The sequence below is a fragment of the Trachymyrmex septentrionalis genome, unplaced genomic scaffold (genome assembly GCF_001594115.1).
Source record: "Trachymyrmex septentrionalis isolate Tsep2-gDNA-1 unplaced genomic scaffold, Tsep1.0 scaffold20, whole genome shotgun sequence".
NCBI lineage: Eukaryota > Metazoa > Arthropoda > Insecta > Hymenoptera > Formicidae > Trachymyrmex > Trachymyrmex septentrionalis.
Genome location: NW_017305180.1, coordinates 5,385,191 through 5,411,659, shown reverse-complemented (window position 1 = coordinate 5,411,659; position 26,469 = coordinate 5,385,191). Strand labels below are relative to the sequence as shown.

Here is a 26,469-nt window from a genome sequence, read left to right as displayed (position 1 = left end):
TATATATGCATATTATTCTTAATATATGAAGATTATATATATTCTATTCTGGTTTACGTCTATTTTTTATTACCATTTCTATATATATATAAATGTATGCTGTATACAATACATTGTATATATAAATATAATTTTTAACATTTTTTCTATACGTATGACTTCTCAAGCTCGCGTGTTCAACTTATATCCGGTAGTCAATTTTTATATGTTTACATAATGGATAAGTGAAAAAAATGATGGATGGTTACACAACCATTACATTTCACATAAACAGGTATTTATGGTTATCTTGTTGCCTTAGGCAATAATTATATAATTTGTTAATGTGATTAACGCTTTGAGTGGCACATTTCTTTTTGTCTTATTCATATCTCATTATTTTTCTATGATAATGTTTTGTTTATATTTCTTTTACTAGGATCGCAGACATTCAGGAGTAATGGACCGTACGTTGAATTTGTCAAATTTATACGAACTGTTGCATAATACTTTGTTAATCACAGAGGAAGTGAAGGAAATATTGAGAAAAGATTGTGACGAAGCAGCATTCGTTTTAAAACCGTGGCAGATGAAAACCGTCATTGAAAAAAGAACCAACGAAAACATTTGTATTTGTAAAAAAGTATTCGCGATTTAATTTATGTATTTTTACTTTTAATTTATGTTTTGCTTATATGCATAGATTGATATGAATTTGTTTTATTTATTATTAATTAATAGAATGAAAATGAAGCTGAGGAGATCGCCGCGGGGATAAGCAGAGCGATCGTTCTTGCGCAAGAATTGCGGGAAAAATTGAAACTTAACGTAGCATCGAAAAAAAAACCTTTAAGAAAAGATACAGTTGAAAATATTTATCTATCCAATTCTGCGTCGACTAGCGATCGCAAGAAAATCTCAAAAAGCAACGTTACAATGCAAAAAACAAATACCGCTAAAAGTTCCCATTGTAAAAGATCAAGTGCATTTCAAAACGATAAAATAACTTCTGTCGTGACGAAAAAATCTATCGGCGGTACAAAGCGAAGCAACGCAATTGAAACGATACAATCAAAGACGTCATCTGCAAAAGTTGCAGGAAAGTTACAGAAAGGAAAGAATTTTATACTGGAAAATAAATTAAACATTAAGAAGATAAGTTCAGCAAATAAATTACAAATTGGCGATGATCCTGATGATAGTCCGCAAAATGTATGCAGCAATGATATGCAGTCGTACAATATTATCAGATATAATAGAATTGAAAAATTTTTTATGTAATTTTTTATTGCGCATTTTTATTTCAGTCAAGAAAGTCTCTACCGCCTGAAGCATCAGCTGCTGAATTAAGCGATTTGATACATAAAATGACACGACAATCTACCGAGAGTACATCAATTTCTTCTCCCGGGAATATTAAAAACGATTGTCCATTGCATGGAAATAATGCATATCAGTCCGTTCAAGAACAAATTGTAGCGATAGATGTAGTGGAAGCGCTCCGACATTTTAATATGCCGAATGAAATTGTTAAAGTATTGAGAACTTATTATGCGTTTTTAAAAACTGAAGCAGATAGCTCGAATGATATTAATGAAGATAGGTTTCAAAAATCAGTTAATACTTTTCTGAAAGAATTCGAAGCGATGGTAAGTAATGTAAGTGGAAGGAGGAAAAGCGTTGAAATTATACAAGACCGATTTCTTATATTATTTATAATTGTTGCAGAATATAACCATGCAAGATCATTTGTTAGAAGAGCCTCATTTGCTTAATAAGGTAGCAAAATCAATAACTGTATTTAGTAGCATTCTTATTGAAGATTTAGATTCGAGTCAGTCCAATGACATGAAAATTGCTTCCACTGAAGTAGGAGCCTCTTTTAAGCAGTATGATATTAAGAATATTGCAAAACCGATTACAAAAGACCCATATAATCTTTCTTTGACAAGAGGATGGATGTCGAACGGCATTTGGAATATTTCCTGTATGGAGCACTTTAAAAGTAAATTCACATTTTGTATATTAATCACAATTAAAAATTTTAATATAATTAATCTAATCACGCTGATCTCAATTTCTAAATTTTATTGTAGATTTTTCTAAAGCCCACAATATAAGATACTGTAACAAGAAGCAATTATTATCGCTGTATGAAGTAATACAAAAGTTACAGCGCACCAAGTATCTGAATACATTAATCGAAATTGTTTTACGCGACGCGATACCCATCGTTAAATCTAATATCGAGCCTGCAAGCGCAGATTACGCACAAGCATATAAAACATTGTTCATTCTCTACCAAGGTTTAAATCCCGAAGTACCGGTTTTAGTGAAGACCGACAGCTAAGTCTCATACCATGATATATTCACTGTTACTATAGTAACCACACTATATGTGTACTGCCTAATTGACTATCCACTTTTCGTGAAATCATAGACTGGAACTATACAGAAATGTATTTTTTGTTATGACTTTTATGACTATTATTGTGTTAACAATCAAAACATTTTGTGCCATTAAGTATTTCTTAATAAGCGTGGAAAATAAAATTTTGATATCCAACATTAAAATTGTAAAGGCGAAATTATCCTAGAGTTGTGTATTTCCTTACATATAGTTTAAGTTATCTTTGTACACAATGGATTTGGAGTACGCTTATACGAAGAAGAGAATGCATTTCGGGAAGAGATGCAATTTCTCTGACTTCGACAAAACAGAAGTGGAAATCAAATCGAATCCAGCGTTGATGAGTAATTATGTTAGAATGGATCCCGTGACACACGCTACGCAATGCAGTAAAGTCTTTGCAGTTCACGAGGTAGAAATATTTTAATTAATGACATTTGTGGGAAAAACGTACAGCAAAATTGTTATACATAGTGTATGTGTTAAGGTAAATACAACTACTGCAACGTATAGGGATAATAAAATGTTTCATTATGAGGGTGGCTGGCCGAAGGACATAAATATGAAGGATTTAGAACAGACAGTCAGATATAGACGTAAGATCGAAAAAGATGAATTGTATATTCATACAATGCTTCAGCTGCTACCTGTAAATATCTCTTTTGTCGTTCTTTTAAAGTTATTGGAATTATCTTATACATTTAGAATTATTTATAAGAAATATTTTTTTCAAGTCGATGGAGCACTGTATTTTGCAAAACAACGCTTGCAACATTTACGAAGAATACTTCGTTGATGTGGAGGCGATCCCGCTAATACAAAGAGCTTTCTCGCGCACGGTGAACGTTTACCGTGATCCTTTAACGATGAAACGGCAGATTACTCATTTGTCGTGGTCGCCAGATCAAGGTAATCGTTTTGCGGCTAGTTATTGCAACGTTGATTTCAAAAAAACTTTTAGCAGCAATTACACGTCGTACATCTGGGAAGTAGGTGCGTTAATTAAACGGTGTAGCTGAATGATCGTTGATTGGTATATTTATGAAAAATTACTCCATAGAGAATCCAAATAATCCTTACATAACGTTAAAACCTTTTTGTCCGATTCTGACGTTGGAGTACAGCCCTAAGGATAGCAACACCTTGATAGGTGGTCTGATAACTGGACAGGTGGGTTGTTGGGACCTTAGAAGAGGTCCAGAAATAATAGACATCAGTTCGGTTGAGTTTAGCCATAGAGATCCCTGTGATAAAACCCTATGGATTAATTCCAAGACTGGTACCGAATTTTTTAGCGCCTCGAAAGACGGACAGGTATAATCTTGTTCGAAACAACAGCGATTATCGACAATGAGTCCGCATATCGGGATACTTGTTTGTTTGTAGATAAAGTGGTGGGATACCAGAAAGTTGCAAGTTCCAACAGAAACTTTAGTAATAGATTTATCGAAGCTAGAAAATCAAAACGTGGACAAAGCTACCGGTATCTCGGCTCTTCAATTCGAACCTTCTATGGGAACGCGTTTCATGTGTGGCTTGGAAAACGGTATAATAAATATTGTTGAGCAAATTATACGTTTAGGTACAACTTAAATAATTATATTTCAACATAAAATTCTAAAGTAATAAAAAATAGAATTTTAAATGCAAGAAATAAATTAACGAAACAATCCGATAACAAATTTAATTATATATTTTTATGAAAAAGAAATAGATTATATAATAAAACAATGATAAAATAGTTTCGTTATTTAGGTATTGTAATATCAGGAAATCGTAAAGGTAAAACGCCCGCTAAAAAGATTGCAACTAGATTTAGAGCCCAGTATGGACCGGTTATAAGTCTGGAAAGAAACCCAACGTTCGTAAAAAACTTTTTGACAGTCGGCGATTGGACTTCGAGAATTTGGTCAGAAGATTGTAGAGAATCCTGCATAGCATGGACACCGTAAGTTTGAATGGGATAATGGAACATTTAGAAAATTTTATGACTTTGCTTCGATGTTTTTTAGCGGTCATCGAGACTTTTTAACGGGTGGTGCATGGAGTACTACGCGTTATTCTGTGTATTATTTGATCAAAGTTGATGGAACTTTAGATGTGTGGGATTTTTTGATTCAGGAGGACAGCCCGGTTCTTAGCATAAAGGTATCTAATTACTAATTAGGCTAACGTGTGAATAAATTTTAAATATATAATTTGTTCGAAGGTCTGCGACGAAAGTTTGACCTGTTTACGACCGCATGAGCAGGGTCAACTGGCTGCAGTAGCGAATAAAAAGGGCTCGACTTATCTGCTCGAATTTTCGGAGGCTTTAACGGTCAATCAAAAGAACGATAAACTGCTATTAACCGCGGTAAATAGTAGATTGATAAAGAATGTATTTTTGTCTATCCTATTAGAACTATAAAAAAGAGTAAAAGAATATCTTGCTACATCAACTCTAATGATATATCTAATTAATAATAATTATTAATATTATTATATATAATTAATTATTTTTTATTATATTTTAATTATTTAGTTTTGAATTTTTAATATACTTTTAAAAGAGAAATTTTTAGATAACACATCTTGATAAATGATCTGTGATATAATGAGCGAAATAAGTTTATTTTTAATTTATCTCAATGTATAGCGTAAGAAAAATATTTGCACGTTTTGCAAATTATTGTTTCTGACATTATAATTCGAATAATACTGTCGAGTTATAATCGTTTCTTTAGCTTTTCGATCGTGAAACGCGTCGTGAGAAGGTAATAGAAGCAAAAAATAGGGAACAACGATTGAAAATGAGGACTTTGAAGATGCATGGCGAGTCAGATTTTACCGATGCTTCCTTGAAAGCAGATGAACGGGAAGAGTCTAAGGAATCTTCTGCCGGTTTGAAAAACGCACTGATAGTGCAATGCGAACAGGAATACGAAAATATAATTAATGCGGTAAGGGGATTTTTTTCACTTAATGATAAACTCTGTGCAGATATATTTTTAAATATCGATTATTATTATACTACAGGAATTAACGCGACAAGCGGAAGCAAATACCGTTGAATTGAATAACAATGTGATGCAGAACGGTGCGATTATAAATTAAACTAATTATGTAAGTTGATGTAAGTAATTTAATTGCGAATAATTTAACATACCTGTAAGATATTTTTGCTTACTTTACTTGGATTATCACAGTACACATTATAAGAAATAAATATTCTGAGAGGAAGTATTTTGTTAAAACAATTAACTAAATTTTGTAAAAACAAAGAACCAAATATATGTTAAAATAATAATTTTGTATTCTTAATATTAATTCATCGTTTGCAAGCGTACTTTTACTCTTTCCGTCTGCAATTGGAGTCTTTTTTGTCTTCGGCTCAAGTTTTTTACATGTTTTAGACTTTCAAAAAACATTTAGAGCTATTTTTCAACATCTCTATTACACATACATTACCAAATAGTTTTTAAACGTTAAAATCTTTATTTAATAAAAATTGAAATTTGAGCAACAATGCGAGTGAAATTTGAGAGTAAAATTTCGCCAAAAAATGATCCAGATTATAGATGGAAAGTTGATGTTGTTATAGTATCGCTGCGCTTATCTTAATGCCACTATTATACTGTGACACTATTATACTGTGTCTCGAGATATCTGATTTTTTTACGTATTCTATATAATATAGACAAGTCGCTCTTCTTGTCTTTTCTATCTTTTGTCTTCAACTTTTTCTCAGATTTTTCTTATTTTCCCGCTTTGCTTTTTTCCCCTCCATTTTGACCCCCCTCTACTTTCTATTTTCAGGTATTGGTAGAAATAAAAAAGTAGGAGGTGCTTCGGGATTGTTTCATGAAACATCCCTGTTTGCATTCTTTCTCCCTATCCTTCCTAATACTTGATCAAATTAAAGTCAGTCAACTTGTTTTACGCTTAGCAAGAACATTTCTCGTCCTGTTTCTAATTCTGCGTTTCTTTGCAATTACACAACAAGTAAGTATGCGAGCCAAATTATGTTTTATTTTAATGACAAGTCGGAATCTAATAATGGAGCAAAAAATTGTGAATAAAAAAACGCCTATTCTTTCATTTTGTCGCGTTTTGTTTATGATATAATAATTTAATTGCAGAAATATAATTTTATTTGAAAGTGGTTACGATTGTACAGTTGTAATAGTTTACAAAAATTCAAGATCTCTGTGATTTTTAAGAATTTCTGACTAAAAAATAATATACAGAGCAATTCGAGAGTTCATTATACTTTTTACTGAATTATATTTTAAAATACATAATTTTCTTTCCTCTCTCTTGACAACAATTTTTATATTTTTTACTTGTGCTACTTGTTTTGCCGGAGTGCGATAAATCTTGAATCTATAGCACATTTATTATTACAAAATCATATATTTTTGTCTGTTACATGTTAAACATCACTACTAATTTTCCAATAATGTTCAAATGTAATAATGTAAAATGTTAACATATAGTGAGATCAGACTCAATCGAAATAAATCTATATAATGATATAAATGCCTTTATGAGCCACCATAATATGAAAATGATCATAATAAAGGATAATGCACTCACATATGATATATACCATAAGACGATCTTTTCCGGTCGCTATTTAAATTATTTTTCCCAACATCCATTGAGTCAGAAAATTGGATGTGGTGATAGATAGGGTTCTCCTGTTGTCTCGTAGATTTCACAAAGAAAATTTTGATAATATCGCTAGGATTAATTTTCAATATCATTAAGAAACGATTACATAAAAAATTCGAACAAATTAACCAACACAATTCCAATAATACCAGCAAAAATAAATGTAAAATCAAATGCAGGTATTTTATTATACCTTTTCTCTTCAAGATATCGGAAAAAAATTAAGAGATTTTTTAAGAAGAGCTCAAACTAATATACAAAGGTTTTAATAATCTATGAAAATTCATTAAGATACTTAAGGATAAACTTCTTGTCTTGTTTCACATCAATATTTACAAAAGACTGCGACGCGTCTTATGTGGGGCAAACGAGCAGGCCTTTAAAAATGAGGATTAACGAGCACAGGAGACATATTAATTGAAACATGACACAGAGATCAGTAATCACAGAGCATAGACTGGAGAATTCACATTTGAGTTTGATTAGGATAATGTCAAAATTTTAGATAAACAACATATTTTACAAAAAAGACTAATCTCAAAAAGGATACATAAACAGACGAATGGTCTTAATTTACAAAACGACACGGAACTTCTAAATTTTACATATTTTTATTTATTATAACTTATTATTTCCCTCTTTTTTCAACGGTCTTGACATAGATCAATTTTTCTGTATTATTGTCTCATTACACATTTAGCTTTTGTACTGACAGTTTCTCGAATGCTTTTTCCTCGTAACAATTACATATAAGTACCAGTTACATGTAATTTTAATATATATTGCATAAAATTTTATTATTTAGTAAATTTGTGACTTCGATGTCATTCTGCTTGGATTAAATATATTCGGGGAATCTTGCGAAATTATCTTCCCACATTTCATCACAAATCTGATATCTACTTGAATGGACCACACCAAACAGATTTAATATTTGCGTTTATAATTTCATATTAGTTTAGTTCGTAGCATTTTATTATATTTACTGAAGAGGACCCGAACCGAGGGAGAAATGTATATAGATTTATATTTCTTATTGAATAAAATATATACTTACACACTGTGTCGACTCATAAAAATTTATACAGAATGTAAAATGTTTAACAGTAAATTGTTTATAATTTATATGAATTATATTACACCGATTTACTCAATGACTAAAATTATGTCTATTTATTTTGTATTAACGTACAGGTATTGATCATTATTATACATTTCAAGAGAATAATTTTTTTTTTGTTAAATAGAAAGAGATATGTATATGATGAATCCCGCGCAGAATTCGCAAAATATGCAGCTTGATTTATCAACATTTTTTCAATTGTCACGGAAGAAACAAAGACGGATACTGGGGCAGCATTTATATCCGATGGTTTATAGTATATACCCGAATTTTATGCCTCACAAGCTCACGGATATCCTACTGGATATAAATTCTACTGGACTATTGGTTTCTATGCTAAATGATCTGGAGTTGTTCCATCTCAAACTCAAGGATGCTGTCAACGTGCTTCAAACTTATTATGCTATGGTGAAAAGTACCATTGAGGAATCACAATGAGATTCGAAATCATCTATATATACGTTGTGACGTTTAAATTTGCTTAACACTGAGATACTATCACCCAGCAAACGAGAATGGATAGAAATGAATTGAAATGGATTCAGATTTTCAAAAATATTAATTCACAAATGTTAAAATGAATGCTTTTCAACTTAAATGTATTTTTATTCATTTATAGGAATTGCATGGAGCATATCTCTGTGCCTTTCAATCTAAAAATAATATATTAGCTTTTTCTGTGCATTGTGAATACTGTTTAATTCAAAATGTTGAATAGGAAATGCAATTTTTCCAATTGAATCCAATTAAATCCAAAAAAAGTATTCGCTATTTAAAATACGCATTCGGATAGAAAAAAATTTTAATCCATTTTAATTTATTCTCGTTTACTGGATACATATCTCCAGATCTAATTATATTTCAATCATATTTATCTTTAAAATAATCTCTAAGATAAATGTTTATTGAAAAAAAAAAATTGCGAAGCGATTATAACTTAATCGATTAATTAGTCAGATCTTTTCGTTGCCAAATAATTATTTAATAAATCTTTTTTAATTGTATTTTTTCTTTCTTTTTTCTTTTTTTTTTTCATATTGTAATTTACTATTTACTGCAATAAAGCGATATGAGATAATGTAATCCATGAAGGAGATAATTATTCAACAAATTTTTGAAAATTACATTTTATTTTTCCTTCATTTCTCTTTTTCCCTTTTTTTTATTATTTATATTATAGTTATATTTACTACATTAATGTGACATGAAATAATTAATTTAATTTGTAAAAAGGTCAACATAATACCATAAATAGGTCAGCAAATATAACTGTAATTTAGCGAATAATATTGGAAAAACGGGAATTTAATTCGTTAAAGCCAAAAGTTGCAGACAATTGTTCCCAAACTATTCTGCAAGTTGCCATGTTATTGTGCTATTACTTATTTTCTCCTCTTTCTTATTTTTTTAGTACATGCCTGAATCATAAGTACCATTAAAGGAACTGTTAGCTGTCACATCACTTTTAATTTGGATTTATTGTTTCCTTTGTTGCCGTTTATCTTCCCGACTGCTTTTTTAGGTTGCGAATATACCTATTTTATTTTGAATGGAGAAAGTAGGTAAAATATATAGAGTTTGCAAAGCTATTATGCACGCTAGTGACATGCAACTTTTTAAAGACTATTTTTATAAGGTCCATTTTTAGAAACAGGTCGAATCTTTCGATTTGCTATAAAATAGAAAACAGATTTTTATATTTGCAACTATGAACCGGCAATTCGCAAACGCTTCACAGGGCCGCAGATTGTGCATCACTGATGTACAGCTTAAACAAATTTAAATATATAAGATAATACAGTTTTTTCGGCCTGTGTGATTCGGCCCACAGTTAATTTAGACCGGAGATCGAAAGGCGAGTTTTGGATCAGAAAGGTAAGAGATAAAAATCAGTAACTCGGCTTGCAATTATAAATCATAGAAATTTAGTGGAATAAGATGCTAATGAATTTGATTATATTACAAGGTGAAACTAAATGAAAGTAATTTATCGAGAGAAGTGTGTATTAAGGAGCTCGATCGTGGAAAAAATTATTTTTTATCTCATCCCACTTGATCGTACAAGTACAGTATTTTGTAGATTGAAAGACAGGATTAATTCGCACAAAAATTGAGGAAATGTATGAAGGACTTGAGTTCTGGGTTCGTGGTCGCCGCCGTCGTTCCCGTATCGATCGATCCATGCTACTGCTGAACGTAATCACTCCCACACCTGGTGTGCCGTCAGTTAGTAACACGGTTCTCCTCACATGGCGAACGTAGTTAGGTAGAATTTATACATCGCGAGTAAATTAAGTCTACATATGCACGTGAATATTAATGAAGATTACAACGAGGACAGAATTATTTTCTTCAGGGCTGCGATGATATCACGGTTGAATGTATTCGCAAGTTTCACGAGTGATCGATCGGCTCGCACAAGTGGAGCGCACGCGATATTCTCTCGTAGACGACCTTCTTTCTATTAACAGTGAGCGTCAGTTGCAGCCTCAAGAAACCCGAAGTCGCACAGATGGCTAAGTCCGCGGAGTCCACGAGAGGCAGAAGATTAAGGAGATCGCGCAACGTTTCTTCTTTCTTCGATGAGTCGACGGAGAACGCGATGTCACCGAAGACGATGAACGTCATCGTGGACGTTCACCATGCCGGTGAAAGTTCAAGCCAACAGCGACAAAACAATGAAAATGATATCGATAAGGAGACTAAACGATCTTCCGAACGATCTTCCCAAAGCTCCAAAGTTTCTTCGCGAGCGAGCGAAAGACCTCGGAATCGTTCCTCGGATCGCAGAAGTTCCTCGAAGGATCTTCCCAAACATGATGATTTGATGATGGAATCATTGGATCTGATAGAGGAATTCGAGGCTCCGAGAAAGAGAAACGAGTCTCTTGAGGAGAAACCGCGGCGCAGGAAGCAATGGAACACCGTGGCGAACGAAACGGAAGTAGATTCGAAAAGAGCACCGCGGAAACGCTGGTCCAAGGACGCCGGTGTGATCCGGTTACCCGAGACGAGCGACGATGCATCCCCGTTGATCGAAGACTCGCGTAAAAGGACACCGGTACCAGCACCGCGAACCAACTTGCGGCGAAGTGACGCCGTCCTCTTCGACAATCCGGCGTTCGTGTCCGATAACGAGGACGAGGTGCTCCGGATCGAGACCGATCATAATCGAGAGAGTACCAAGATTGAAATGAGGAGACTGAGCGATCGCACGAACGTCGAGGACATGGACGACGCTGGAATTACGTCCAGCGGCTCTTCGAGGAGGCATCAACAGGAATCGGTGATGAGCGAACGTCTCGCGGTGGAAAGCGACGATCGTTCTTCGAAAGCGAGATTTTCGGAAAGACAAAGGAATAGTGCTGGGGAATTCGATTCGTCGGCGAGTCTGGAGAGGATCACTGATGTTCGATCGGGCTCGATCGCCTCCGAGAAACGAGTCACGAGCAGCCGGAGGTCGAAACCGGAAATGATGCGCGATCGATCCAGAAGGAGAGAGCGATCGTTGCTCATAAAGAAGGAGCCTTCCGGTGAAGACATGCTCCTCAGCTCATCCGCGAGGGATGCTAATTCGATGACAGAGACAGATACAAGGGTGAGAAGGAAGAGGAAAAAGAAACGTAAACAGGAAAAGGGGACGAAGGAGAAGGAAGAGGTGAAATTTATTTCCGTAACGATTCACCGGGCGGACGTGCTGGAAGCCGATTACGTGAGCGTAAGGCGACCGATGGTCAGGGTTCATATCGTGGAGGCTCATACGGGTTCATATCTGAAGAGCACAGAGAGCGGCGGTACGTATCTTCAACCGATGATCACTGGCAAGTTTGACTTCAAGAAGAATAGGTCGATGATACCAGTCTGGGAAGAGGAGCTCATCTTTGAACACAACTTCGACGCGATCATGAGACGCGTGGATGGCGAACAAGTGGTGATTCTCTTCGAAATTATAGAGCTCCTGAGCTTCGCCGACGCGAGCATCAGTTATGACAAAATTGGTAAAATTTCTGCTCAAATCTTATCAAGTATATTATCTATCTAGCTAGTTTGTTAGAAAAATGATAATGAGAATGCATGAGGATTAATTACTTTAGTTGTCTTTTTTTAATGCAATTTTACATGAAAGAGTTTATTTTTTCGTTTTTTCTAAATTAATTATTTTATTTGCGTCAAGTGATTAACATATAAATTACACGCTTTTGAAAGTACGATAACAATTAAATAATCAATAATTAAGTTCTCAAGAACAGAGATGTGTTGATATTGCGAGAGCTAGAAAGTTAAATAAATTATTCGATTGTAAATGTTATTGTTATATAATATCTGTTGCAATATTTAAGAACTCTTATAATTTTGTTCAGAATTGCATTGAGTTTTTTTGCTTGCTAAAAAATCTAATAATTCACGTTTGAAAATTCAGGTAGCGAGGGATGCTGGAACAAAATCGCTTGGGCCTTTCTTAAGCCCGTAGGAACTAATAGCATTCTTCATACGGACAAAAAAGTGCGATTGCAACTTTACAAACCTAGACGGAGCCTGAAAAAATACGGAAGACAAAAGTGCGAGGTATTTACTGTTTTTGTTACTTGAGCAAATTTCTTTCTTTTTTTAGCATTTGTCAAAAATTGGCATTGCCAATTTTTCCACTTTCTATACATTTCCTAAAAACTGTCTTTGTGTTCCGCTTTGATTCATCACTTTTTAAAATGTTTTTTTTTTTTCAATTCGCATAAAAATTATGAGAAAAATTTTTAGGATAAATAGATTACAGGATAGTTTGCAGATCACAACGAGTATCGTGTTGTCTTTTATCGTCGCTCTATTATTTAGGTTCTTTAAAAAAAAACCAGATAGAAGCTTTTGGCATAGATATTACATTGAATTCTATTGTTGGCTGTAATGAACAATGAATATAATTTATCACGCCAAAAAAAGAAGGATCGTACTAACTTTTTATCTTCAGAATGCGATTTTCACTTTTTCTGTAAAACTAACGTATCTATAGCGAACGACTAGAAGAACTTTAAGATTTTATTGGGGTGATTTACGCGTAAAATTTCATAACAATGTCATATTGGACAAACTTTTACTGTTTTTGTTTTGCATACAGGTTTACACTTGGTGGCAGTCGAACAATAGAGATAAGTATCCCAGCAGTCTCCTGGTAACGGTGACGTCAATTCCACCGCCAAAACTCGAGTCAGTGCTTTATCAAAAGCTGCCAATAAACGATCTCCTTGATGAATCACAAAACGACTTGCGGAATCTTTCAAAATGTACGTCGGAGTCGATAGGTCTCCCTAAATGGGCGCGATTAGCGGCTCAATCTTGCAAAATTCCGAATGAGAAGATGTTCGAGACGGAAGTGAGCGAAAGAGGCTGCTTCTACGTCGCCTTCAGCAACGACGGCAAGTATCTGGCTTGCGTCCATTCCGAGGAGTACTATTACCCAATTGTCGTTTATGAGGTGGGTCAATATCGCAGATATCGCAAATAAATACCGCGGCTAAGAGGAGAGAACGAAAGAAAAGAGTGAAAAAGATAATTAAATTTCTCTGAGGCAATAAGATCGTAAAATTCAATTGTTTTTATTTGTGTAGAAATTGTTATCAATTATGTTTATCATTATTTCGATTTCAGGTCGAAACCGGCAAGATCCATGTTCGATTTCTCGGTCACAAGGCTTTCGTGTACTCTCTAAATTGGTCCAGCGACGATCATTGCCTGTTGTCGGCGTCAACGGATCAAACGGCACGTATCTGGGACGTTCGCAATCAAATCGTGCAGCACATCGAGGTCATTAATTAAGATTAACGATATTAATTTTTAATTATAAGCTTCTTTCAATTTTTTAAATATCTAAAACTGTGCATTTTATTGACAACAAATGCGTTTTAATATAATATATTCGCGTTAATTTTTCCTAATAAGTACCCCTTATATACATATAATTAAAAAAACTTAAATTGTTAGAGTGAATAAAATTGTTTGAAACATAACACGATCTGCGGTAGATCGTCTTTAAAATGTATTGTTAAAGGAAAATTTGTGTTTAATATAAACGTACACAAAATAAATTTATTGTAGATGCTGCCACATCCTTCGTATGTCTATTGCGCCAAGTACGGGCCCGGCAATGCGACGATCGTGGCGACAGGATGTTACGATCGAGTAGTTCGCATCTGGGTGAACGACAGGAGATCAAGGAAGCGAGAATTGAACCAGGAATTGGAAGGCCACGAAGGTTTCGTCAATTCGATGGTCTTTCAAAAAAATGGTAACTTGATTACCGCCGACAGCGTAGGATTGATCATTCTTTGGACAATCCGTATAGACAGTAAAATATCATCTAAGAGGGCAGGATGCATCTTGAGGAAGATAAAAATTCGCGAGATCGAGGGTGTCGTTATCAACACGATCGTTTTGCATCCCCTGGAATCTAGACTCCTCGTACATTCGAGAGATAATGGCTTGCGAATGCTGGATCTCGCGACCGGCGTGGTATTGCAAAAGTATAAACGGCTGAACAATCAAAGGCACGTTGGACAAACACTTTTTATGCATTTCTAACATTCGCGTTCTCAAACATTGCAATTAACTTTCTTTATATATACCATATGATATACGAAGACAACATTTAATAATAATGAATTCTTTCCTTTTCTTATATTGCTTTCTTTCTTCTATTTTTCTTCACTTTTTCTCGATATTTTCTTTCGGCATGTTAATTCTCTTCCTTATTCTATTTTTTTTTCACATCCTTTTTTAAATTTATAGATCCACTTCACACTTTTTCCTCCATTTTTTATCAATCTCTTTTATGCTACGCCTAGTTTTGCTTCTCGATAGATTTTCCAAATCTCTGTTGCACTTTATATTTGTTTTATCACTACTGCTGCTTCTCGTATTCGTTCATTTTTTTAATTGAACTTTTTTGTTAATTCGATCTATCGTATGAGCCTCTTTTCTTTCCTATTTATAGAGTGCAATTGAAAGCCTGTATATCTCCCTGCGGTGGGTTTGTTATATGCGGTAGCGAGGATTCTGTATTGAATATCTGGAATTTGGAGACAGGTAAACTCGTAGCCAAGTACACGAATAATGAACATAGTTCGGCTAAGACAATTGTTACCTGTGTGGATTACCACCCCTACGATCACGTCTTGGCATATTCGATATTCGGCAGTCCCACGTCAGTAAGTGTTCTGAGATACAATAAAGACGCCAGTGGAAACGACGTTGGGTTACATCTTACGGAAGACGCGTCACAAAGTCGAGGTAATGAAGTGATTTTGAATGCCTTGAGCTGTCCTCGACAGAGTAAATCTAGCATAGCAGGGAGGAAGGAAATGCCCCCTTTGCCTCATCATTTAACAGCCGATCACACGATAATACAAATCGAAAATAATAATTATGGACGACTGTGGACAATGCCGCACTACTCGAGAGAAATGGAGCGAAATTGGAGGAAGAAGAGCTGGGATCGACTTCACAATATTATTGAAAAGATCGACTCAATATTATTCGGGAATTCAATGTTTGAAGACGTCGCCAAACAGAGTTCCAGTGCGAACGAGCGCTGTCGTTCTTGGACCAACAATGCGTCCAACATCGATTTCCAACGAGATATACCTCTTGACGATCGCGCTGTGAGCTCCATAAGATCCCGTGATGATAACAATACGCAGTCTAGCTTCACGACTGTATCCAAGAGTTTGGATCATTCGTCTGATTTTCGCAATTCGGCAGTTGCGTTAAAAAAAACAGATACGTCGTTGCACACAAGTTCCCCAGACAGCGCTGGTACTTATATCGTGGAAATGTCGAACTTCAATAAAAACGTTGAAGTTGCCGTTACAGCTGAGGAGAAAGATTCCGTCCAAACGATTGGGAGCGATAGTTCACGGATTAGCAATGTTACATTCCTCATAGAGAATGAGCGAACATAAGTGATATCATTTCTTACAACGGCTCTCTTTTAAGCTCAATTTTCTTATATTTGGTCCCGTTAACATAATGATAGTGTTCTATCTTCATCGTATTGTACAATTTTATATTATTAATTTGACATTTTATTTATGTGTAAAAAAAATAAAATGCATGTGGAAAAAATTATACATAAACTTTATTTTATATGCTGTAACTTTAATTGCAGATCAATAGAAAAATAAAAATATGTTCATTACAAATAAATCTTGTGAGAATTTCTAATGACACGTTTACAATATGGCAAAAAAGGTAATACAATTCAGGTCAAATCACATATCAGAAACGATTAATCGTGTAATATTCAACGTATATGTGTGTGTGTGTGTGTGTGTGTGTGTACATATATTTTATATATACATATACATATATAGAAATTATACATGTATAGATGTAATTTCTTTATTTATAGATATGGAATGCTAGTTAATATATTATACACAGCCAATCTTTTGTCATTAGACAATCATACTGTTTCGTTTAATATATATCATGAATTAACTTTTGCAAAGTTAAACGACAAAAAATTAAAGGGGATATAATATAACGTTATTAAAAAATACTCGACATAAAATTAAAATATCTTCAAGAAATTCAACAAAATTATAATAAAACTTCTTTGTAAATAAACTGCATTTTGTTACAGGTTCAACGGTTTACAATTACATATCTGCTCATGTGTGACAACAAAAACTTAATTCATAACGATAAATGTTAAGAAAAACTATTGTAACACGCGCGTATAAATTGTGTACAAGCCTTTATATGAAAACGAGTAATTTCCTCGAAAAATTCTATTTATATGTGTGTATCTCTTTTGATACTTAGAGAAAAAAGAAAATTTCCAATTAACAAAACTGATAAATTTTATTAAAACTTAAAATAATCATTATTATTCCTTTTTGTAACGATTATGTACGTATCAATGCGCAACCATGATGGAAAAAAATAAAACTTTACAGGTAACTCATGAAAGTGTTCCTCTTCGATTTTGACGAGCTTTGAATGTTGTTTTCCAGATAAAAATATAAGACACATTTTTTTTATATCCAATTGATAAAAGACGCATTTTTAGACAAACTCCTTTGCAACACTCCTTTGAAAAAAATTGGTTACTATCTTTCGAAGCGAATTGAAATTATAACAGATAGAAAAAAAAAGTTTGAAATAAAAGTTGAATAGTTCTAAGAATACTTAATGATTATAATATACAATTTTAAAAAGACTAAAATTGATATTTATTTAAATAAATTTTTTTGATATTTATTTAAATAAATGTTTTTGATGTTTATTTAAATAAATTTTTTTGATATTTATTTACATAAATTTTTTTTTAACTATTATAAAGTATTTTTCAAACTATTAATAAACTTTTTTTCAAAATATATTTTTCTATTTATAGTTTCAACGATATTCACTTTGGAAAAAAAAAACCCGATTTTCTTCAAAAGAGTATTGCACTCCCTAAACGTGCGATTGAGTCTTTATAAAAAAAATACGTATCTGTTATTCTTGTTTAGAACACAACATAATCAAAGCTCATAAAAATCGGAAGGGAATATTTTCATGGGTTTCCTTGTTAGAAACATTCCTTGCGTCGTTCTTTCATGACAAGTTCGTGCATATATAAACGATCCATTATTACGGCGTCATAGGATAACAGTACATAAAGAAAAAATAGATATTTCTAAGTGTCGACTGATATAATCAACTAAGAAGGAAGACCTTCAACTTCTTCGATGTATTTGGCACGTTTTTCTTCTACTAATAACTTATCAATATATATGTCTTTTTCAGTGCTAGTGTCAATCAGTTTTAAACCCAACATGGTACCATTGACTGGCGAGAGACTGTCAAATACCGACTCCACGATTACAGAGACGAAGTCCTTATCAAGCACTAAATCCTTAAATTTTACGCAGTCGGTCACCGTCCAGTCAACATTTAAAGGCTCTATTCCTAATCAATATTAAAAGTCATTGTTAGAATTCCTTGCAAGTAATATAAGAGTTTAAGTTGCATTTGTAAAAGAAGCCTTTTTCTTACCAACGAGTTTAGCCTTTACTGCCTGATATGGTAATTTCAAGAATTTACTCATCAACGGCTGCAAATTACTGATAGATATTATCGTCACGTCGCCGTAGTCACAGAGATATACTGATACTTCATTACCGCTGATAATATCAGTAACATATACTCTAAAATAAATATAACGTTGTTATTAACCATTATTATATTCTTTTTTATTGCGAAGTCATGTGTTGCATACCTATACCAATCATCTTGAAGTTTTCCTGCATAGAGTTTGCCTTCACTGACAGACTCCAAAGGCGAATTACTGTTTGCATCGTAGTACTTTCGTAAGTCCATCATCATTTCCTGGAAATAAGAAGGTCCAGAATATATTTAATTAATTAATTGAACATATTTAACGTACACTTAAAAAATTTCTATTAATTTCTACGTACTCTTAATTGGCTAGCATTGTTCAACGGTTGCACGATAAAATGTCCTGGATGCGCAACTAATGTTACATGGACGTCAAAATACTGACCGATGTCTGAAATTACAGGTGGATTCAATTTGCCGACGATCTCGGGAGCGCGAGTATTTTTGCGATCCAATCGTTTCTTGGACTTATTATTATTATTGCTATCTTCGTTGATTCTATACATACACAGAAACTCGTTTAATAAAATTTATAAAGCTAATATCCAATTATAAAAGCACAGAGTTATATAAATAAATATATATACATAAATATATAGTAAAAATGAAAGGAAAATAAAATATAAAAACATAGAGCATGTATATAAGGATAGTATAGTTCTAAGATAGTATCTAAGATAGTAAAAGAACTGGCAAAATGTTTACTTCGATAATTCGCCGGCATAAAGTAGTGATGTATTTATCGAAGCCAACATGTTATTCGGTCCAACTCTTTTAAAAATCTCTACCACTGGAACTCCAGAATTGCTGATCCTAATAACCCTCGCTACAAGCATATCTGTGTCCGAAACTAATTCTTGGAATCTTGTCACGAATCTCTTGTTGTACATTGACTGATCAATATTGTGCAGAAAGATTTGCATTGCCTGATTTTTTACACATGAATATATAAATATCGGTTTTATCTTCACAAAAAATTAAAAAAATATTAAATTCAATGTCGATGAAAAAAACAATTTTCTCATACTTGCGGAGGAATGCACTGTAGAATCTTTGATGTTTTGTCTATGTGAAATAGATTTGCTCTCGGTATCAAAACAATTTTACCAACGTCAATCAGAAATACCGTTACTTCTTGCTCGGCAGGAATGTCAGTCACTCTTGCCCTATACCATTGCGAATTCCACTCGGCAAGATATATTTTCGTAAAGTTAACCGCATTCACCGTCATATTGTTTGTAGCAAATTGAAACATATTTTCATTACTCAATATATTTTTGGTAAACGAGTTTAATTGCGTATAAACTTTACCATATTCGTCTATGTGCGTGACGTTTAATTCAATTAATTGTCCCACCTGTGAAAAACAGTTGATGTATGTAAGAAAGCAAAAAAGGATCGCAATAACAGAAAATCATAATAATAAATCGAAAGACAATTACATGCATTTTGAACGTAACAGCCATGACCTCGAAAATTTTGTCAATTAGGATTTGGTTTACATCAATATCTTCGTCCCCTTTGCTGGTGTCGTAAAAAGTTACCGTTACGTATGAGCCATATTCATCGCTATCCATACCATGTACTTTCACGTAAAATAATTGATCGACTAAAAGATAATTTTCGATCTCCGTTGCCATCTGGGCGCAATCGCGGAACTCCTTTAATCCTTGAAGACCTACTCTTATAGCCTATATAAAATAGAAATATACATGAGATCAAATCAGATTAATGTAAAGTTCATACCCGTTTGCAATGTAGATTAACTTCAATCTCGGTTCAATTTACTTGTCACCTTTTTCTAATTTCTAGAACTAGAAAAGATGGAGTGTAAGTTCAATCTACATTAAAGTCAATCTACAATGATAGAAATAAGAATCAAATAATTGAGTTACTTGAAATGGAAGAGTGTTGAATCTCTTGTCCAAAGGATGCAGAACGTCAGATTTATATTGCTCCGCGTATCCTTGGTCGATAAAGAATACCGTGGCGATTCCGGTTTCATTGTCATAATCTGTGCACTCAACTCGATGCCAATAATTTTCCTCGAGTACGGCATAGAAATCGCCGGGTACACATGTCACGGACGAGATAGGTTTATTTATTTTATCATAATAACTTGTCATTTCATTTGTCATATCAACAAATTCGTTCTACGAAACAAGAAAAGTGTTAGCCCGTGGAAAAAAATGAATGAATAAACGATACATTCGGATACTTACATTGTCATCGCCTAAGCGAACCCAAATTTCAACGGTGTTTACAACGTAAGTGACACACACTTGCCAAATATGTGCTTCAGGTACTGGCAATATACTGGGCGTGGCGGGTCCAATCGGATTCAATTGTATTTTCTTGTTAGTCAGAAGAATATTCTCAGGAATATTCTTGAATGCGGAATTACTGTCCAGTCGCTAAATAAAAAAAAATGCTTATTTCGATCTTCTGGAAACAACTATAATATACAATGCACATTTGTATTACTTTCAAAGTCGGGGAAGTTAGACAAAGTATCGTGGAATCCCCAACACCTTTCTCTTGATTTATATCCACGCATTTTTCAATAATTGTTTGCCAATTGTGGGGCAGAGCCTCCCCATATTGTTCGTTGTAATATTCGGGCAATAGATGCATGAAGACTCCACTATGATGTGTGGTTATAATTTTTAAAATGCGTTTTTTAATTAATTCTGCATCGGCAGTCGTCACCTCGGAATTCGTCGATTCCTTAGCAAGATGTCCCAGAGCTAAACGTGCTGCAATTTTCTCAGCTTCCTCTTCAGTCGCTGCGTCTTCCGGGTATGTGTGGAATGTATGCGAACCAACCTATGAGATTCATTGATCAATAAACACAATTAATTAAATAAATAAGTATAAATAAGGACTCTCAATATTAAACAATGAAAATAATAAAGGTTCAGATAAGGCTAATGAGAGTCACGCTGTTGTAGATGCGAAGAGATAAGCGAAGTAAATAATCTTCAGATGTTCATAGTTATCTTCGACAAACACGAAATAAAATGAAGATAACCATGAACACCTGAAGATTATCTGCCTCGCCTATCTCTTCGCACCTACAACAGCGCATAACTCTCGTTAGCCTTATCTGAACTTGATTATTTTTATCGTTTATTGATCAATGTAGAAAACTATATCTTTCAATAACACATTTAAACACATTTAAATATATACAATTGATATATTTACTTTCACGCTGGCATAGATGGTGACTTTAACAGAATGTTTCTCTTTCTTTGAATACATTTTATAAATTGGTGGTGGCAAGTTTAACATGTTGGCACGAATCTCCAACTCTTTCCGAGAATCAAGAGCCTCCAATGGTGGTGCAACCTGTAAAGGTATCTTTTCATACTGAAAATATCACGTGATAAAAATTGAATATCAAGCATCAAATGTTTGAAACAAATGCAAAGAGCGTTTTAAGTTTCGCTTAAAATCAAAATAACGTTGGTGCAACCGGGTCTAAGTAAATCATAGCCTTGATCTGTGACCTATTTTGACGCAAAAAATGAGCATCGAACATCAGCATGAAAAGGCATCTTAAAAGTAATAAACTTTCTCGAAAGAAATTTGCGAGTATAGTGCGCGTATAGTTTAATCAAGACCAGAATTTGGAACTAGAAAAATTGTTTTTCGTTTTGTTCTCTTACCTCTTCATCCTCCAAAATTACAAGTGATAAAACATAAATACAAAATTAGTTAAAAAAAAAAACAATTAGTTTAGAAAACAAATTATTCATATTGAAATATTATAATACATGTTTTATTTTTAAATTATATTTCATACAGCAATGTCTTAGCACATAAATCATAATGCTATTCTTACCTGTGGAATATTAAAAATGGATGGAATAGATGTATAACCGTTGTTGTAGTTACTGATTGATGGTGTTTCAGGAGGAGTAATTTTGAGCCTGTCGCTTAGTTTTGTGGATTTCATTTCTACAGTCTTTGGTTTTTGATTTATCACAGACGAAGCTGTATTGTCATTTAATACTTTGAATCTTACATCTTCAATAGTTTTACAATTATCGCTTTGGTTTACAATCGCTAAACTTGGAATTGTCACTTTATCTGTCAGTCTCTGAAAATATTAGAGTGATTAATGACACAGATTTATCAACAGTTAAAAATTACTTTAAACTTTCGTAATTTAAACTTGCACTCACTTTGGGAAAAGTAGATATTGGAGAGTTACATATACTTGGTGGTGGTGTAGTCGGCGTGAAACTTGATTTCGTGTTACACATTTCGTATGGACACTGTACAATAGTTTCCATGAGAGGTACAGGTCTAAAAGATTATTGCAAATATATAAAATTGTTTACATCTTATGCGATATGCATTAAATACTTTCAATTGATTAATCGATCCCTCAAATTAATACTTATAATTAAATCATTTAAAAGTTAAAAAATTTATAATTAAATTAGGAACAAAGAACATATTAAAGGCATATTAAGTGCTTAAATAAATAAAAATAAACTTAAATCACTATCGATACTTATTATAGATGATTCTTTTTATTTTAATAAACAATTCTTAGATCAAGTTTGAATATTATAAATACCTGGTAAAATCTGTATACGAGTTACTCTTGTCAGGTGTTGATCTAGTAAAGGAATTTGAAGAAGAAACATAATTACTTCTAGCAGGATAAAAACCACTGTTCACTGTATTATTTTTAGAACCAGAAAAACTTCTAGAACTAGACGAAAAACCTTTCACATGTCGGGGTGGAGTCCACTGAAAAAGATTATATAATTAATCACAGCAAATATACAAATTAAACTGTCCGAGTTTCAACATTAAGGCAAGTAAAGTAATAAACAAATGTATACTATAAGATGGTATGTGTGCGTGAGTTACTTTCTAGAAAATAAGAAGTATATAATAAATTACTTTTTTTGGTTGTGATCGTATTTTTTTCTTCATATTCTTCTGTCGCGAAACTAATTTCGTAAGATGCGCGGATGTTTTCGAAGGTAATGCTTCCACAAACAGTTCTCCATTTTTTTTGGTCACTATAACATCTGATACATTGCGTACGAAAGCTTCGACAGAGGAATACCCCAATTGTTTAAAAGGTAATAATTCTCCTGTTATTATACGATAGTCCGCTACAAAGTAAAAATCGAGAATTACTACATCGATTAATAGCGTATAAGCGGAATACAGAAATATTAGCAGATTGTATCAAAGCTCAAATAAATTACAAATGCTTCGTAGTAAAAATTGATAATATTTACTCCTTAAATTATCTAGTTTGATACCACCCTTGCATGATATCAGACATGAGCGCAACTTCTTTATTACTTCGTCTTGGTCCATTGTGATTCTCTCTCATAAAAGAGAGATCACAGGTAGACGTAATTATATCTGTTATTTCGATTGATGATCTACAACAGATTTTAATAAACGTTAGGGTATATAATTAAATTGTACATTAAATATATAAATCTCTGTATAATTCTCAAAAATTTTCTAGAGGCAACAAAAAATAAAATTCCAGAAAAATGTGCAACAAGAATACAAGTAACAAACAAATATACAGCAGCATAAATAAAGGCAAAAGGACACATGTTCACAGTGGTCAATTTTTTACAGTTTAAGACTTAAAACTTAGGTAATGATTTATTGTAGAAAGTCTATTAAGCTTGAATAATGACTTATTGTAGAAAGTTTATAAGATACATTTTGTCTAGGCCCACAACTATACTTTAAGAGGCCCTAAGCCGTAAAAAATTAACTAATCCTACTTGATTATTTTCATATTCAACTGTAATTGGTCAATTTCTTTACGGCTTATGGCCTCTTAAAACAAAATTGTGGACTTAGATTTTGTTAGATTTGAATTTTATAATATTTGGATATATCAGTAAGCAATTACAGTTAATCTTTATCAACACTTATTCTTCAAAGTAAAGTAAAACATAAATGTATATAAAAATCTAATGAAAATAAACCGGAAACTAAACCGGAAAATAAATCACAGGAACTATTCACGGAAATCATCTAATTATCATTGATAAACCAACAAGATAAAAAAATGCATCATACACTGAAAACAATGTTATATCAACAGCATTATTTTAATTAAAAATAATCTTGTTGATTCTTTTTTCCAACAATAGTATTAATGAAACAAATAAAATTTTATAAAAATAAAAACATAATGTATATGTTTTATTAATAGTATTATTGTGTGTAAATTAACAAAATTATTTTAAATTAAAATAATGCCGATAACATATTTTTTCAGTATATGCATTCCTAATATATGTAATTAGCTGTCATTAAGATATTTTAATTTCATTTGCATTTTACTTATATGTTCTATAATAATTGCATAATATGACAAAAAAAGCAATACTTAGTAAAAACATTAATAATCAAAATGCTTATCCTATATAATGTAATTCATATATCCTTTATGTCATTTCTATATTATTAAAAAACTCTTTACACACCTTTTCTCTTTACAGATAAGAGGTAAGTGGAAGGAAAACTACAAGAGAACAAATAGCATTCTATTTATTCTCTTGTGATTTTCTATTTCTAAAGTACTTCTATTTCTGAATAATTAGCATCATTCCATCGAATCAGTCCCAAGATTGTTCTTTACGTACCTCACCTTCTCTAATTATTTATCATTTGTCAATACCACCTTCTATTGTTTACGAAACATGCCAGACATTTAACGTCCAATTAAATCACCGGTAAGTACCCTTCACCTACTTTTAGCTCAATGTCTGAAAGTCGCAGTCTGAAAGTCAGCGGAAACGCGCAGCTAAAAACAAACTCAACGAACTGCACTCTGCGACGTTCGTGCACCATCAAAACACGAAACTCGCTTAAATGAACGGTGGTTCGGGAACAGAGACGCGATCGAATCGACGGCAAGTAAACAAATACGACCTCTCGGACGAGGAGAGACGTCTCCACATCTCGCGTACTGCCATATGCCGTTGATCGGCGGCGATTCGCAGAAATCGAGATTGGGACGAGTGAAACGGTATCGTTTATCCCGCAACGGCAAGTCGGCCACGATACCATGAGGAACCAGGCGACTATTAGAACGGGGTCATTAGCGCGGGGGAAGGAAGGGGGGGGGGACGGAGAGAGAGTGATTAACGCATATACCTTCTCTCTTTAGAACATTGAGATTTCGTTACCCGTCGCCGTCGCCGCCGCCGCCGCCAACGACACCGCCGCTGTCGTATGCTGGACCTGCTGGACGACGACGAAGTCGGGTTATCTCGATCACCGCCACCCGTTCTTTGAAGCGTTCGTTTGAGATAAATCTGAGGCAGGGTTGGAACCTGACTGGACACGATTTTTCTCGATGTTATCGATGCCCGTTTTTCGATCAAACGAACTTGCAAACCGCGGAGAAGACGTGCCAAACACGACTGGCCGGACTGGCGTAATTGGCGACGTTTCATGAGAGGCGCGCACTCGTGTCTATATGTTGTATATCTCTTTCGTTTTCACTCTTTCGTGCTGATCTCGCTCGCTTGCTCACTCTCAGTTCTCCCGCGCAACGGTCAGCAACACCCGATTCGCTCGCTACACTCGCTGAAGTGGGTCGTAATGCGTCCGCCAATCACGTGCCTGCCTTCCCGGAAATACGAGAAGGTAATTGAAAAAAAAAAAAAAAAAAAAGAACGAGGAATTCGAGGTATGCATCTCCCGCGCGGTGTCACGACCCTTCGAAATATACGAATGAAAATTGGATGTTTCTCCGATTTTTCCCGCCCTTTTCCGACGAGAATTTTCCAGAATTTGCGCTCGACAATAAACGCGGGGGCATGGTTGATCCAATTCCCGAATTTAAATCAAATTTAAAAAATATCCAAAGCTGATTTTTCTTTCACGCGCTGCACGCTGCAGCAGCAAAATGTCATATGATTCAAATTTTCGAGAATTAATTGGAAATATGTCATCTCACGAAAAATTCTTAACCCATGATAGCATTTTCGACTACTACCTGCTGCGCATAAAGTCAGCTGTACATGTAGAAATAAGTAGGATACGTGAATTTTGTTTCTCTGTCCAACTCGTGAAGAAATTTCGGGTGAAAGAATATTAGGGAGGGGATATCAAATACAATAAATTTATTATT

General features: G+C 33.8%; 5 protein-coding genes across 7 annotated transcripts in view; 4 read left to right on the top strand and 1 right to left on the bottom strand.

The window, feature by feature from the left end:
• Nucleotides 1–2,452, top strand: part of LOC108747733 (protein disulfide-isomerase) — an 8,353-nt gene extending 5,901 nt beyond the window's left edge. Inside the window, exons 8-12 of the mRNA XM_018485410.1 lie at nt 419–622; nt 721–1,191; nt 1,287–1,628; nt 1,708–1,984; nt 2,076–2,452. Coding sequence (XP_018340912.1) covers nt 419–622; nt 721–1,191; nt 1,287–1,628; nt 1,708–1,984; nt 2,076–2,329 — 1,548 coding nt within the window. The 3' untranslated portion in view covers nt 2,330–2,452. The remainder of the gene's footprint in view (nt 1–418; nt 623–720; nt 1,192–1,286; nt 1,629–1,707; nt 1,985–2,075) is intronic.
• A 126-nt stretch (nt 2,453–2,578) lies between these two features.
• LOC108747567 (dynein intermediate chain 2, axonemal) lies at nt 2,579–5,485 on the top strand. Its single transcript, XM_018485125.1, has 10 exons — nt 2,579–2,801; nt 2,877–3,038; nt 3,124–3,382; nt 3,450–3,703; nt 3,776–3,935; nt 4,145–4,337; nt 4,402–4,537; nt 4,599–4,745; nt 5,116–5,331; nt 5,408–5,485. The coding sequence occupies exons 1-10, from the start codon at nt 2,622–2,624 to the stop codon at nt 5,483–5,485; spliced, it is 1,785 nt and encodes a 594-aa protein (XP_018340627.1). The 5' UTR covers nt 2,579–2,621.
• Nucleotides 5,486–8,300: 2,815 nt separating this feature from the next.
• Nucleotides 8,301–8,606, top strand: LOC108747632 (polyadenylate-binding protein-like). Its single transcript, XM_018485228.1, has one exon. It carries the CDS (start codon nt 8,301–8,303, stop codon nt 8,604–8,606), a length of 306 nt encoding a protein of 101 aa, XP_018340730.1.
• A 1,873-nt stretch (nt 8,607–10,479) lies between these two features.
• On the top strand, nt 10,480–16,134 carry LOC108747829 (jouberin-like). The gene is made up of 6 exons (XM_018485666.1): nt 10,480–12,166; nt 12,589–12,734; nt 13,279–13,635; nt 13,809–13,964; nt 14,256–14,704; nt 15,151–16,134. Exons 1-6 carry the CDS (start codon nt 10,681–10,683, stop codon nt 16,115–16,117), a joined length of 3,561 nt encoding a protein of 1,186 aa, XP_018341168.1. The 5' UTR covers nt 10,480–10,680; the 3' UTR covers nt 16,118–16,134.
• A 1,483-nt stretch (nt 16,135–17,617) lies between these two features.
• On the bottom strand, nt 17,618–25,903 carry LOC108747830 (tudor domain-containing protein 7). Of its 3 annotated transcripts, none has more exons than XM_018485667.1 (18): nt 25,488–25,903; nt 23,594–23,743; nt 23,247–23,464; nt 22,915–23,090; nt 22,514–22,637; nt 22,171–22,428; nt 21,995–22,003; nt 21,531–21,674; nt 20,808–21,149; nt 20,546–20,737; nt 20,219–20,476; nt 19,766–20,014; nt 19,351–19,680; nt 19,029–19,249; nt 18,623–18,821; nt 18,424–18,533; nt 18,201–18,352; nt 17,618–18,113 (listed from the first exon to the last, which is right to left on the bottom strand). In XM_018485667.1, the coding sequence occupies exons 2-18, from the start codon at nt 23,673–23,675 to the stop codon at nt 17,866–17,868; spliced, it is 3,312 nt and encodes a 1,103-aa protein (XP_018341169.1). In that variant the 5' UTR covers nt 23,676–23,743; nt 25,488–25,903; the 3' UTR covers nt 17,618–17,865. The 3 variants fall into 3 exon arrangements, with proteins under 3 accessions (XP_018341169.1, XP_018341170.1, XP_018341171.1); XM_018485668.1 differs by having other exon boundaries at nt 25,520–25,903; XM_018485669.1 differs by lacking the exon at nt 21,995–22,003.
• Nucleotides 25,904–26,469: the final 566 nt, after the last annotated feature.